Below are 12,228 nucleotides of genomic sequence, written 5' to 3' on the forward strand. Positions count from 1 at the left end.
TTTTTGTGTGGTGCTGAAGATTCAACCCAGTGTCTCACATGTGTGAGGCAAATGTTCTGTGACTGAGCTATAACCCCAGCCCTATTTTTTCATTTTGAAGATTTTTGAAACTGAAAATGGGAGCTAATGATGGGTCATGGAAGAATAGTTAGGAAGTTAAAGAGCTCAGAGAAGACCCAGAATATCTGGCAGTTAATGTGTAGATCTAGAGCAGAGGTTCTTGACTATTGCCAATTTTGTCCCCTCCCTGCCAGACATTTGATCTTATCTGGAAACATTTTTGGTGGTCCTAATTGGGGGAGAGATACTGGCCTCTAGTAGGTGGAGGCAAGGGGTGCTAACCATTCTTCAGTGCACAGGACAGCCCTCCAGAATAAATATGTATCCAGTCTACAATGTCAACAATGTGAACGTGGAGAAACCCTGAGCCAAAGGGAAGAGAGCTTTCATTAGTTGGTGATTTGTGTATATAATCACATTTCATCCTTCAAGTTTAGCTCTGCAAGGCAGGAATAATAATTCTGGTTTTGCAGAGGAGCAAATGAAAGCTACTATGTATATTGGTCAAATGACTTACCCATATCACATAAATGACCAATCCAAGATTTGAACCCACATCTCTCTGATTCTAAGATCCATGCCTGTTCTTCTTTATCTATACTCTTCAGAGTGTAATCCATGAACTGTCAACCCTGGGAGATTGTTAGAAATGCAGAATCTCAGGTACCATTTTAGGTCTACTGAATTAAAATTTGCATTTTAACATGATGACCAGGAGATTGTATGGGTGCTAAAGTTTGATGAAGCACTACCTCATATCAGATTGCTTCTAAATGAAATGATTAACTTTATTTTATTTTTTTCAAACAATGCCTTTATTTTTATGTGGTGCTGAGGATCAAACCCGGGTCCCGCCTGTGCTAGGCGAGCGCTCTACCACTGAGCCACAATCTTGGCCCCTGATTAACTTTATTTTTGAAAATGGTGTCTTGAGAACATGTGCCAAGATAGAACAGGAAGAGCAATGTCAAGGTATAGCAGAGAATCTGCATCTAGAGAAACCTCAGGAGGGATATGAGACACCCTTAAAATAACACTAAAAATAGAATTTTTATATGCATGTGTGTTTTGGGGGGAGGCGAGAAGATGACCTGTGTCTTTTATCAGATTCTCAAAATCTCAAAAGATTCTGTGACCCCAAAAGGTTATGATTTACTGATGTAAGGGCCTAATTAATGTGGGGAGGTAAAGTGGTGGTAGATGGTACATCCTCAAATGTTTTTGGGGATCAGGCAGGCAACAGTCCTTATCATATGAGCAGATGGATGGGAGGTAAGTCATAGAATATTGGCCCACATAGGTCGTTCAAATTCAGTGCTGGGGGTGGTGTTGAAATCTCACCCTTGGGCTGGGGCTGTAGCTCAGCGGCAAAGTGCTCACCTAGCATGTGCGAGGCCCTGGGTTCGATCCTCAGCACCACATAAAGATAAATAACTAATGATATTTGTGCAACTACAACTAAAAAATAAATATTAAAAAAAAAAAAGAAAAGAAATCTCACCCTTGGTAACCAGGTGAGTCTGCCTATAAGCCAAATCATTCTGGACCCTGGGGGAAAAACACTGTTATCAGTCACAAGGCTTTTGGTTGCAAGAGACTCCAACTAGCACCAACAAAAAGGGACCTTATAACTAATATAATTGCAAAGCCCAGGATTCAGTCTGGTTCTGCTCAGGCTTCAACTAGTGGCTCAGATGATGTCACTAGGCTCTGATCTTTTGGTTTCTCATCCTGGCTCTGTTGTTCTGATGTTGGCTCAATTCCTTGGCTTCTCCCTCATAGAAGGAAGATGACTGTAGCACTCCAGGTTCAAGTTCAGCAGAATTGGCTCAATTCCTAGCACTGAGCCATTCTTGGCCTAACCTGGGCCATGTGCTTGTATTTAATTCAATCATGGGTGCCAAGAAAATGTGATACTCTGATAGTTAATCCTGGATCATAGACTGCCTCTGGAATGCACGTGGAGTCGTGAACTTAATAACATGAATTGAGATTTGGGATGGTGGATCTAGTGCTGTTACTGAAACTAGTGTAGAGTCAGTGAATATTGGGCAGCCTAAAGATATCTTAAATATTTACTATAGGTGTGAAGTTTTTAGAATCTGACTCCAGGCATGTCCTTAGAATCCTGGATTTTTCAGTTCCAAGCTGTGTGAGTTTGAGAAAATTACTTAATACTGGTAAGCCTTATTTTATGAAATAGATGGATAAGAGTCTGCTCATGAGTAATGCACATGTGAAACACCTAAAAACAGTGCCTGACTCATTAGTCACAGAGTAAATAGCCAATAAGAGTGAATAACCAAATGGATTCCAGAACAACATGGACATCTGGCTGAAGTCTGTAATGGTAATAGTATTTTACCCATCATAATCTGGATCACATCCAATGATTAATATTCACTAATTCATACAAGAAGAATCAAGCCTTTCTGTGTACTTAGGTTAAGTTCATCTTATTTCTCCATAGTATCATAGTATTCGTTTTTTTTTTTTTTTTTCTTTTTTGTACCAGGGATTGATCTCGGGCACTCGACCACTGAGTCACATCCCTAGCCCCCATTTTGTATTTTATTTAGAGACAGCGTCTCACTGGGTTGCTTAGTGCCTCGCTTTTGCTGAGGATGGCTTTGATCTTATTGAAAAGTTAGCTTGTTTTTAAAGCTTTTTTTTTAAAGAGAGAGTGAGAGAGGGAGAGAGAGAGAGAGAGAGAATTTTAATATTTTATTTTTTAGTTATCGGCAGACACAACATCTTTGTTTGTATGTGGTGCTGAGGATCGAACCCGGGCTGCACGCATGCCAGGCGAGCGCGCTACCACTTGAGCCACATCCCCAGCCCCAGCTTGTTTTATATTTTATTCTTGAAGGGTTGTATGTGGGCTAAATATCTAAATTAGAAGGTACACAATGGGTGGATTATGAAAAAATTCTCTGAAAGGAAGTGCTAAATTCTCTTTTGGATCTATGATACCCTTTAAATTATTTAGGTAGCCTCCAAAATCTCACAGTCTAAAGCTAGGATAGCAATAAACCATTAGTACAGTTAGTAGTTATAAGGCAATGTAGAGCTATCAGTTTATACTCTTGATTCTTAGAGATACTTGATCTTCAAGATACCTCACTTTAGTGGGTGAGGTTCAAGTTCAACTCAGTCATCCCAAATTCTATTAAAAATTTTGAAACATGAAGCTGTCCTATAGTCTTCAGGTCTGTCCTGGCACTAACCTGAACCACAGGACAGACAAGTTAATAAGGAGTGGGTGGGTATCTTAGAAACCTACCAGACTATTTTATGTTTTTTCCCCCTATATGTACATTGATAATAGCCTTCACCCTCCAGAGACAGGAGAGCATTTTAGCAACCCAGAACCCCCCTGACTTGAATTAGGCAGTGGTTTTGGAATTACAGTAAATAGGAACTCAAGGGACCCAGACATCATCCAATCGTCTGACTCTACATCTTATTAGAGTTTAAGGGACCTACCTGCCCAATGGCAGAGCTGCAGCTGTACCCATGGGTGTCATCTGTTTTAGGGCATCTTGCCCTAGAAATACACTGCACTCCTATAAGCTTTGCCATGTGTAGACACACAGACATACCCCTGTTGTTTTCTTTCATTAACATTCAGAATGGGCTGTGAAATATGGCACCACCATGGAAAGAAGGTGATCTAGATACAGAGAGCAAATTCCTTATTGGGCATTTATAGAAAGCATGTGCAATTGAAAATGTAAAACTACAATTCTAAGATCTTAAAACTTATTTCTTTAATTATAAAGACTACAGGCACAGCTTAGAATGTTTCTATCATGAAGAGTTTATTGAGAAGTGCAAGCAAGCGTTTGTTTCTTCCAAGGAGTCAAACAGGATCTTTGAAATCTTGGAACAATTTGTCTTAAAGGATGAGGGACTTGACTTAAAAAATGCAGCAGCAGATTCTAATTTAGTCTCTGTTCTCAGGTAAGATGTCAAGAAATCCAAATCCTTCTTTATGGGGTTCAAGCAAAACAGCCTGGCTTTGGTAAATGTGATTCCTCCAAATTTAGAGTGTCCACTCCCACTTCCCCCATTCTGTGGACATTCCATCCTACAAGAGAGACCCCAGAAAGGCTAACCCTGGGTTAGATGTCCTTATCAGGTACCCCCTGCTTTTGCAAAGCTTTTCTGGTTTTTCGCATACTTTCTTCCAGTGTCCTTAAGAAGATGATAAACTGCTGGAGGGCAGAGCACCTACCTTCTTTTCTCTCTCATACATCAAAATTGATCTAAGTAATTCTAAGAACAATGAAATGGCTTTAAGGAGAAGAAACTAAAATGGAGAATATGTATATTGCATTTGTATAGTAGTATGTAATTTAGGGCTTCCATGTGTATCATTATTATATTTAGATTCAGATATTCACCAGAACTTATCAAAATGATATGGGACATATCATTATTTATGTTTATGTGTAAGGAATCAAGTTATCGTTCCCCATGTATGCAGTCCTTCATTGGTTTATCCAATGTCTTCTATAGTCAGACCTGCATGTCTTTTTCCACTCTGGGTGGTGACACACCTTTGCCATCCATAGGCATTGTGAAGCTGAGGCAATGTAAGAAAATTGGCATTGTCTATGAGTCCCTCGGGGTCTATTCCTAGAAAGCAGGGAGGTTCCTAGGATAGTCTTCTGTTTTCATCCTCCTCCTCCGGCTCTTAGCACAGGTCTCATTTTATCTGTACACTTTTTATGGTTTGAAATAAGCCCACAGTAGCTGGGATGGTGAGGGGCTCTCTGCCATCACCCTCCCAGGCTCAGCTGCACACCACTGAAGTCCATTCAGAGCTACCAACATTTTTGTGTTTCTGGGAACTCATGCCAAGAGGAAGTGACTTATTACACCAAAAGGAAGTGACTTATTTGATTTAATATTACATCATAATATTCAATCACTATTTTTTTTAAAAAATAATTTTTTTAGTTGTATTTGGACACAATACCTTTATTTTATTTATTTTTATGTGGTGCTGAGGATTGAACCCAGGGCCTCACCCATGCTAGTTAAGCGCTGCACCACTGAGCCACACTATTTTTTTAAAATCTTTCTTTAGTTATACATGGACATAATACCTTTATTTTGTTTATTTATTTTTATGTGGTGCTGAGGATCAAACCCAGTGCCGCACATGTATAAGGCAAGCGCTCTGCCACTGAGCTACAATCCCAGTCCTCAATCAGTATTTTTAAGACTACAGGAAAAGCACATAGGTTATGTGTGTGTGTGGTTTTTTTTTTTTTTTTAATGTTTAGCTTTTAGTTGGACACAATATTATTTATTTATTTATTTATTTTTATGTGGTGCTGAGGATCGAACCCAGGGCCTTGCATGTGCTAGGTGAGCACTCTACCACTGAGCCACAACCCCAACCCCGTTATGTGTTTTAAATGTGAAGCTTGAAGAGACAAATCTGTAGAAATAGTTGGCTAAGTGACTGCCGGGGGATGAGGGTAGTGAAGGAAATGGAGGATGATCGTTAATGGGTGTAGAGGTTCTGGAATTAAAGAGTGACATATTTGTGAATATATAAAATCACTGAAATGTTCACTTTAAAACAAGGAATTTTTTGGTTTGTGGATTATTTATCAGTTTATAATTTTAAGCATTTTAGTGTGGATGAGAAATCTAGTAAATTTTTATTGCAAATGAACAACTTAAATTGTTGGGCCCAACAAGATACAGCAATTAAATAAGTCCTTTTAGATTAGTTATGTGAAAACATGCAGAGCTTTTGCTTGCTTTGCCATTCAGGAACAATATTCCATTCTGTATGTTCCTGAATAGTGTGTAAGGGTCAATAGAAGAGGAGTGTGGTTTTATTCACTTGTCAAAGCAGTGTCTTCATTGACAACCAGATAGACCAACAGAGTTCTCATTTTGAAAAGGAGCCACAGATTGTTTTGCAGTGTTTTCATTTTTCTTGAGAAGTAGTGATTAAGACCCTAGCTGTAGGTATGCAGATGCATCAGATTTGCATTTCTTGTTAGTTGATTGTTACCTGCTCTGTGCCAAGCAACAGAAAATCTTTGCCCCCATTGAGGTTCGCATTGTGGACCCAGGCAACGGAACATAACAGATATGCAAAACATGTAGCATACTAGATGCCTTCTAGGAAATGTTGAAGAGAAATGGGCCACCTGGTTGGCTGAGGGAAGCCCTCAGTGACAAGGCTAGTCACTAAATATCCAATAGTGAATCAAATAATCCTGGGAATGGTCCTCTTCATGGTACTCCTGTTAGCACAAAAGAACCAAGCTGGATTCAAACTTCATGGATTATTTCAGCCTTCAGGAATGGAGTTTCCTGCAGGAATGGGATGATGAAAATTTGATGGCTCATTTTCCACTTTCCTGGTGGAAAATGAGCCACCAAACAAAGGCGGGAATGGGTTTATGTAGGTTATATTGAGAGGTGACTTAATTAATGAGTGTGTCAGCTTGGACACTCAGGAATTTGAGGTCTATTTTACTGGGCCAAATGGGAGGGAGTCTGGGGTCAGCACTCCGTCTCTGGGATTCATCTTACTGGACTGATGGAGGTCCTGAGGTCAATGGTTGGTATCTATAAAGGATTTATTTAGGGAAAGATTAATGCTTTTGCCTCTTCCAGAGACTGCCTTTCTAGGTTTGATGAACACCTCTTCCCCAGGGTTTGTTTTATCATCAGGAAAGAGTATACTGGGAAAGGATCAATGCTGTCAATGTCTGGCTTTCTATATCACTCCCCTTTTCTCAGGCCTCACTATTTTGGGAGTTTGTCATTTTCCATATCTAATAACTCCCATCAATGAAAAAAATCACTAGACACATACTTATTGAATCATAATTGTAAGGAACAACACTAGAATCTCTATGTTGTGATAATCATGGACCTGAGAATCTTCTGCATATCCAGAAGATTTTCACTAGAAAATAAAGCAACAAAACAAGTTTTATTATGCTTCTGTCAGTTCAAAGATAAAATATTTGTGTAGTACAACTAGCTAACATCCCCTGGTGGAGAAGCAGGCTACTTCTCAGAGCATCACTAACGATGATGATAATTGAGTTGAATTTCTGATTTTGTGATCATCGGGATTTATAGGAATTCTTGGTGTATGAGTGCTTCAGTTTTTATTCTCTTCTGATATAGTGATGTACCAAGAACTAGCCTGGTGATAGGGGAATGAGCAGGCAGGCATGAGGGCAGTGGACTGGGGCTGTAGCCTTGGGCTCCTTGGTGTAACCTTGAGTTCACACTGGACAACCCTAGGATATGTGTGGCTACAAAGGCCTTCCAAAGTTACTGTCTCTCTACTGTTATCTGAAAGGGCAGGCTAGATCAGGAACCTCGGAACAAGAGTGAGGTACCAAAAGAGGGTTTATTGGGGGCGCTCCTAGGCAAGGTTCACCCGTCCATGAAAGGGTGAGGGCCGGGGAAGTGGTGGGTAGGAAAGGCAAGAACAGTGCTAATAAGGGAAGCTGGAGGTGGGAAGGCCTAGGCCATCTAAATCGCAGCTACCCACAGCAGGTTGGCTGAGCCGGGTTTAGGGGCATCGTGTCTGTTGCTGGTTGGTCAGAGCTGATGTGAGTTGATAGGGCGATTGCTTCAGCCGTGGGAACCGGTGGTGGTTGGGGTCTGTTGCCATGTCAGCTTCTGAATGGCCATTTCGCATCTCCTCAGCCAGGTGGAAAGTCCCTGGCCACAGTTGCCATGAAAGGGGAGGGGGAAGGGAAGGCTGCCCACCCAACATCTACTCCCCTAATTTTACATAGGTCAAAGCCAAAGCCCAGAGGATGAAAGACTTCTTTGAAACCAGCTGAGGCTAACATTCTTATCTCTTGGAGTCAAATGTCTACAGAAGATGTCTTTCCTCCTCTATTCCTTGGTGAATCTTCTTGACTACATTTTACCTCTTTATTTTTCAGAATAAATTCTCTTCCAGCTTTCAAGTCTATTTTGCTCTTGTCTGGAGAACGTGGTTGCGGGAAGTCCACCCTGATTGCCAACTTCGTGAATTATTTCAAAAACAAATATCCGAGCATATCGATCATCCCTCATTTTGTGGGAAGCACCTGTGAAAGCAGTGACATCGTGTCCGTGATCCACTACTTCATCACAGAGCTACAGCACAAGAACCACAGTAATAGAATCAGACTCCCAATGTTCATTCAGAAAATGCCTCTTCTGCTCATGTGCCTGGTGTTCCCTTGTTCTACTGTAAACCCCACATTATCCCACCCATGTATCTACCCGCCTCTTCCCTCATAGCCTCCTTATCTCTCGCTCTCTGCTCCCTCCCCCTCCCTTCCCTCCCTAAATGTTTATTGAGTTCCTTTGTGTGCCAGGCACTACTGTGAAGAAAGTGGACCAGAGCCCTTACCCCATGGAGTTCTCAGGTTACCAGGGAGGGATTAGGACAAAGAATTAACTGAGTAACTAAATAAAAGATGTAGAAGTTAGAAGTATTTAGTAAGAGAAAGCAAAAAAAAAAAAAAAAATAGGCAGCCTGTGTGTGTGTGGAGTCTCTCAGAGAATAGGATAAAAGAACATTTACATAAACACTAGAAGAGAGAGGAGGGAGCCATGGGTACTCTTCCTGGAGTAGCTTTGCACAGGCTCCTAGGTGGACATGCCTGTCAACCACTGTTCTTCCTGTTCAATTTCAGTAACCGTGTGCTGAGCATCTTTATTTATTCATTCATTCATTACAGAGTATTTACTGGTTTTCTGTTCTGTACAAGACGTTTTTTTGGGTTTTGGGAATATAGGAGTAAATCAGGTGAACAAGGTCATGGCTCCCAGGGATATAATGTTCCAGTTGGGAAAGGCAGATATCAAGTAAATGAATAACCTATCAAATATGATTAATGCCATGCCGAATGATGTGATGAGGGGACAGGGTGGCTCCTGAGCAGGAAGGCGTGCTGTGTCTCTGTGGTGGGGTAGCTCCAGCTGCTGTATCAGCTGAGTCCCATTGCAGCGGCTTCTCAAATGGAAGGTTATTTCTTATTCATGTAACAGTCTAGTTTGTGGCTCCTGGTTAGATAACAAGTAGCTTTCTTCTATGTGGTGATTTGAGGACACAGTTTTCTTCCCATCTAGAAGCTGTGTCACCCCAGAGCCTCAGAGTCCTTTGCTTTTTGCTAAAGGTAAAAGGGAACGTGTAGGATAGGAGACCTGTTCCCTCAAGTGTCAACCTGGAAGAAATATGTATCAGCTCTACCTCGGGTCTTCTGGCAACAGCTTGGCCAGTGAGGAATCAAGAAGGTAGAAAAAGCAGATCCCTCCCTACAGAAGGGGCAGCATGAAGCTTGAGGGACAGGTAGCCATCTCCTCTGCCACACTCTCTGGGGACAGCTCATTGACAAGAAGGAGCCAGCCAGGTGGAGACCAGGAGAAAGAACATTCCAGGTGGAGTGAAAAACTAAGCTAATACTACGGTGTCTAAGCCGGAAACACAGTTGCTGATTTAGAGAGGGAAAGTGGCTAGGGTGGCCAGAAAGCCACGGGACCCGCAAGGCCTCTGTCAGGTGAAGCAGGGGTGAGGTCAGCTGCTGCACCTCGGGGTTTGTAGGCCAGAATGTTAGATGCGGATTCTGTTCAGTAAAATGAGAGGCGAGTGGGGGAATTTGAGTGGGGAAATGACATGATTTCATTGTGTGGAAGATGGATGCAGGGAGCAGGCGTGGAGGCGGGAGGCTGTTGGAGCTGTTGCAAGAGCGCGCTAGCTGGGCCAGGGCAGTGGAGGTGGAGGCGTGGGCTCCTGTGCTGAGGAGTGGGCTGGAGGACTGAAGGAAAGAGGAACTGCAAGTAACTCCCATCTCTCCGCCTTAGGAGACTAGACGGATGGCAGAGCTATTGACTGGGAGGGAAGCAGGTTTGAGGCAAGTCACGTTCTGCTTGGGAGGTACAAGGTATGCCCCCCCCCCCAACCTTGATGGCAATTATGTGGGGTCATGGTGATGCCTCGTTCTGTTCTGGGAGCAGATGAGGAGCCTGACTACCTACATTTAAGCCCTGTTCCACTGCTTCCTGGCTTGTGGCCCTAGGTGAGTTATTGTAAAACCTCTGGCTCAGTTTCCCTATTTGTAATAAGTGGATGATAAAAAAGAACTTGTGCCTTGCTCAGAGGTGAGAGGGTTAACTAAGATCAAGTGTGAGTGATCCAGAGGCTTAGCTCAGTGCTGGTCGTTCCCCTGGGAAACGTGGGTACCAGCTCTTCCTCCTCGTAGGTACTGTGTGCACTCACGTCTGCATGTGTCTGACTTTGCCTATTCATGCAGGAGCTTCTGGGTCCTGAGTGAATATGTGGGTGCCACAGGGTGAGTCTGGATGGGTGTGTATCATCTTTGTCTGAGGGTCACGTATTTGGGTCTCTTTCTATGCATGTAGTAGGTGTGTCTGAGTGAGTAGGGTGGATTGGGTGGCTCAGTTTCCTACCGTTGGGTGGGCATGTAAATGAGTAAAGTAGCAGCAGGTTTGTCTGTTTGTAAGGCCACTGATCCTATTCTGGTGTGTCCCCAGGGTGCTTGATCTGGCTAGGCTGGTGATGTAAACTCAGTGGAACACACCCAATTATAATTTCATTCCCAAAGTGAATTGCTGTTTTAATGGGTGTGTTGTGGGATACTGGAATTGGGAGCTCCCAATTAAACCAGCTGTTATCTTTCAAGCAAGCAGACAACAGTAGAATAAATTCAGGAATAGCCCATGAATACTGACGCCTCCTCTCCCCTAAAGAACACCTTCCTCATTAATGGTGGGAGGCCCAGGGGAGGGGCTGTGCTTCTGGATGACTTGTTAATTATAGCTGGGTGATCTTAACAGTTTACTTAAGCTCTCTGTGTCCTAATTTCCCTTCCTCCTCCTCTTCCTACTCCTCCCCCTTCCCCTTTTATCTCTCTTTCCCCTCCAATACCTCCTAATTGAACCCAGGGGTGCTCTACCACTGAGCTGCATCCCCAGCCCTTTTTAAAATTTTTATTTTGAGACAGAGTTTCCCTAAATTGCTGAGCCTGGCCTCAAATTGTGCTCCTCCTGCCTTAGCTTCCTGAATCCCTGGGATTACAGATGTGTGCCACCATGCCTGGCCTTGATTTCTTATTTGTAAATTGAGAATGGGATCAATAATACCTACTTCTTAAGTCTGTGTGAGGATAAAAGATAATACATGTAAAGAATTAAAAATGGTGTGGATATTTGAAGCTCATCTTTCCAAGTTTGAAAAAAAAACAATTAAAAATGGCACACTGCTGCCATTATTATTTTTGATGATGATGTTATTATTCCTTATTGGGCTAGAGAAAGAAGCAGAGTGTAAGTCACTCCTGCTCATTAGCTAGCTTAGGGAGGGGAAGGACTGCAGTTCAAGCTGCCATTGTGCAAAGCCCACAGAGGCTGTGGAGGTGAAGGTGACACCAGCCCCAGGGCATTAGCATGACTCCTTTTCTAAGAAGCCTGGGTGAGGTGGGTGTGGGTGCAGGAGGAGGAGCTGCTGCCAAGATGCACACAGCTGACCTGGGAGGACAGGCACAGGCAGGCAGCACCTGTAGATCCTTTGCAATGTGCAGTTTATTGTGACCTAGCTCAGCTATTGTGACTGCAGCGCCTGTGTGGGCTGCGATCTGACTCTGGGGGCACATGCCTGATGCCCACATTTCTGCTCCATCAGCCCCAACCCCTGCTTGCCAGGATGTGGCTGAGGAGAGCTGCCTGGAGCCTCCTGTGCCAGCTGTCACGCCTCTTACCTATCTTGCAGCAGCAAGTGTACCTTCTGTGACACGCTTTGCAGAGGTCACAAGGGAATCATTGCCTTTCTTACTTATGCATTTCTTGCTACGGCTCTCCATGGAACCTGATGGCAGTCCTGGGAAAAGAAGACTGAAGACTTTCTGAGCACCAGGGCTTTATCAGCATCTCATTCATGCCCTCAGCAAGCCACGGTGGCATTAGCATCCCAGCCTGGGGGACTGAGGTCTGAGTGTCAGGGTGATGCGGCTCCAGGTGGGCAGAGAGGGAGTTCAAGCTCCAGTTTCTGCTGAGCCGTAACTGCCCAGTCCTCACCACTGTGCCACCTGGACTCCTTGAGGCACCAGAGGAAAAAATCTCCCTCTTTTGGATTCTTTCTCCTGGGTCCTCTCCCAG

General features: G+C 43.3%; 1 protein-coding gene across 1 annotated transcript in view; it reads left to right on the forward strand.

Moving 5' to 3' along the window:
• Positions 1-12,228, forward strand: part of LOC101973794 (putative tetratricopeptide repeat protein 41) — an 82,800-nt gene that overhangs the window by 13,735 nt on the left and 56,837 nt on the right. The window contains exons 3-4 of the mRNA XM_040279063.2: positions 3,843-4,023; positions 8,010-8,224. Coding sequence (XP_040134997.2) covers positions 3,843-4,023; positions 8,010-8,224 — 396 coding nt within the window. The remainder of the gene's footprint in view (positions 1-3,842; positions 4,024-8,009; positions 8,225-12,228) is intronic.

This window comes from Ictidomys tridecemlineatus, chromosome 6 (genome assembly GCF_052094955.1).
Source record: "Ictidomys tridecemlineatus isolate mIctTri1 chromosome 6, mIctTri1.hap1, whole genome shotgun sequence".
Classification (NCBI taxonomy): domain Eukaryota; kingdom Metazoa; phylum Chordata; class Mammalia; order Rodentia; family Sciuridae; genus Ictidomys; species Ictidomys tridecemlineatus.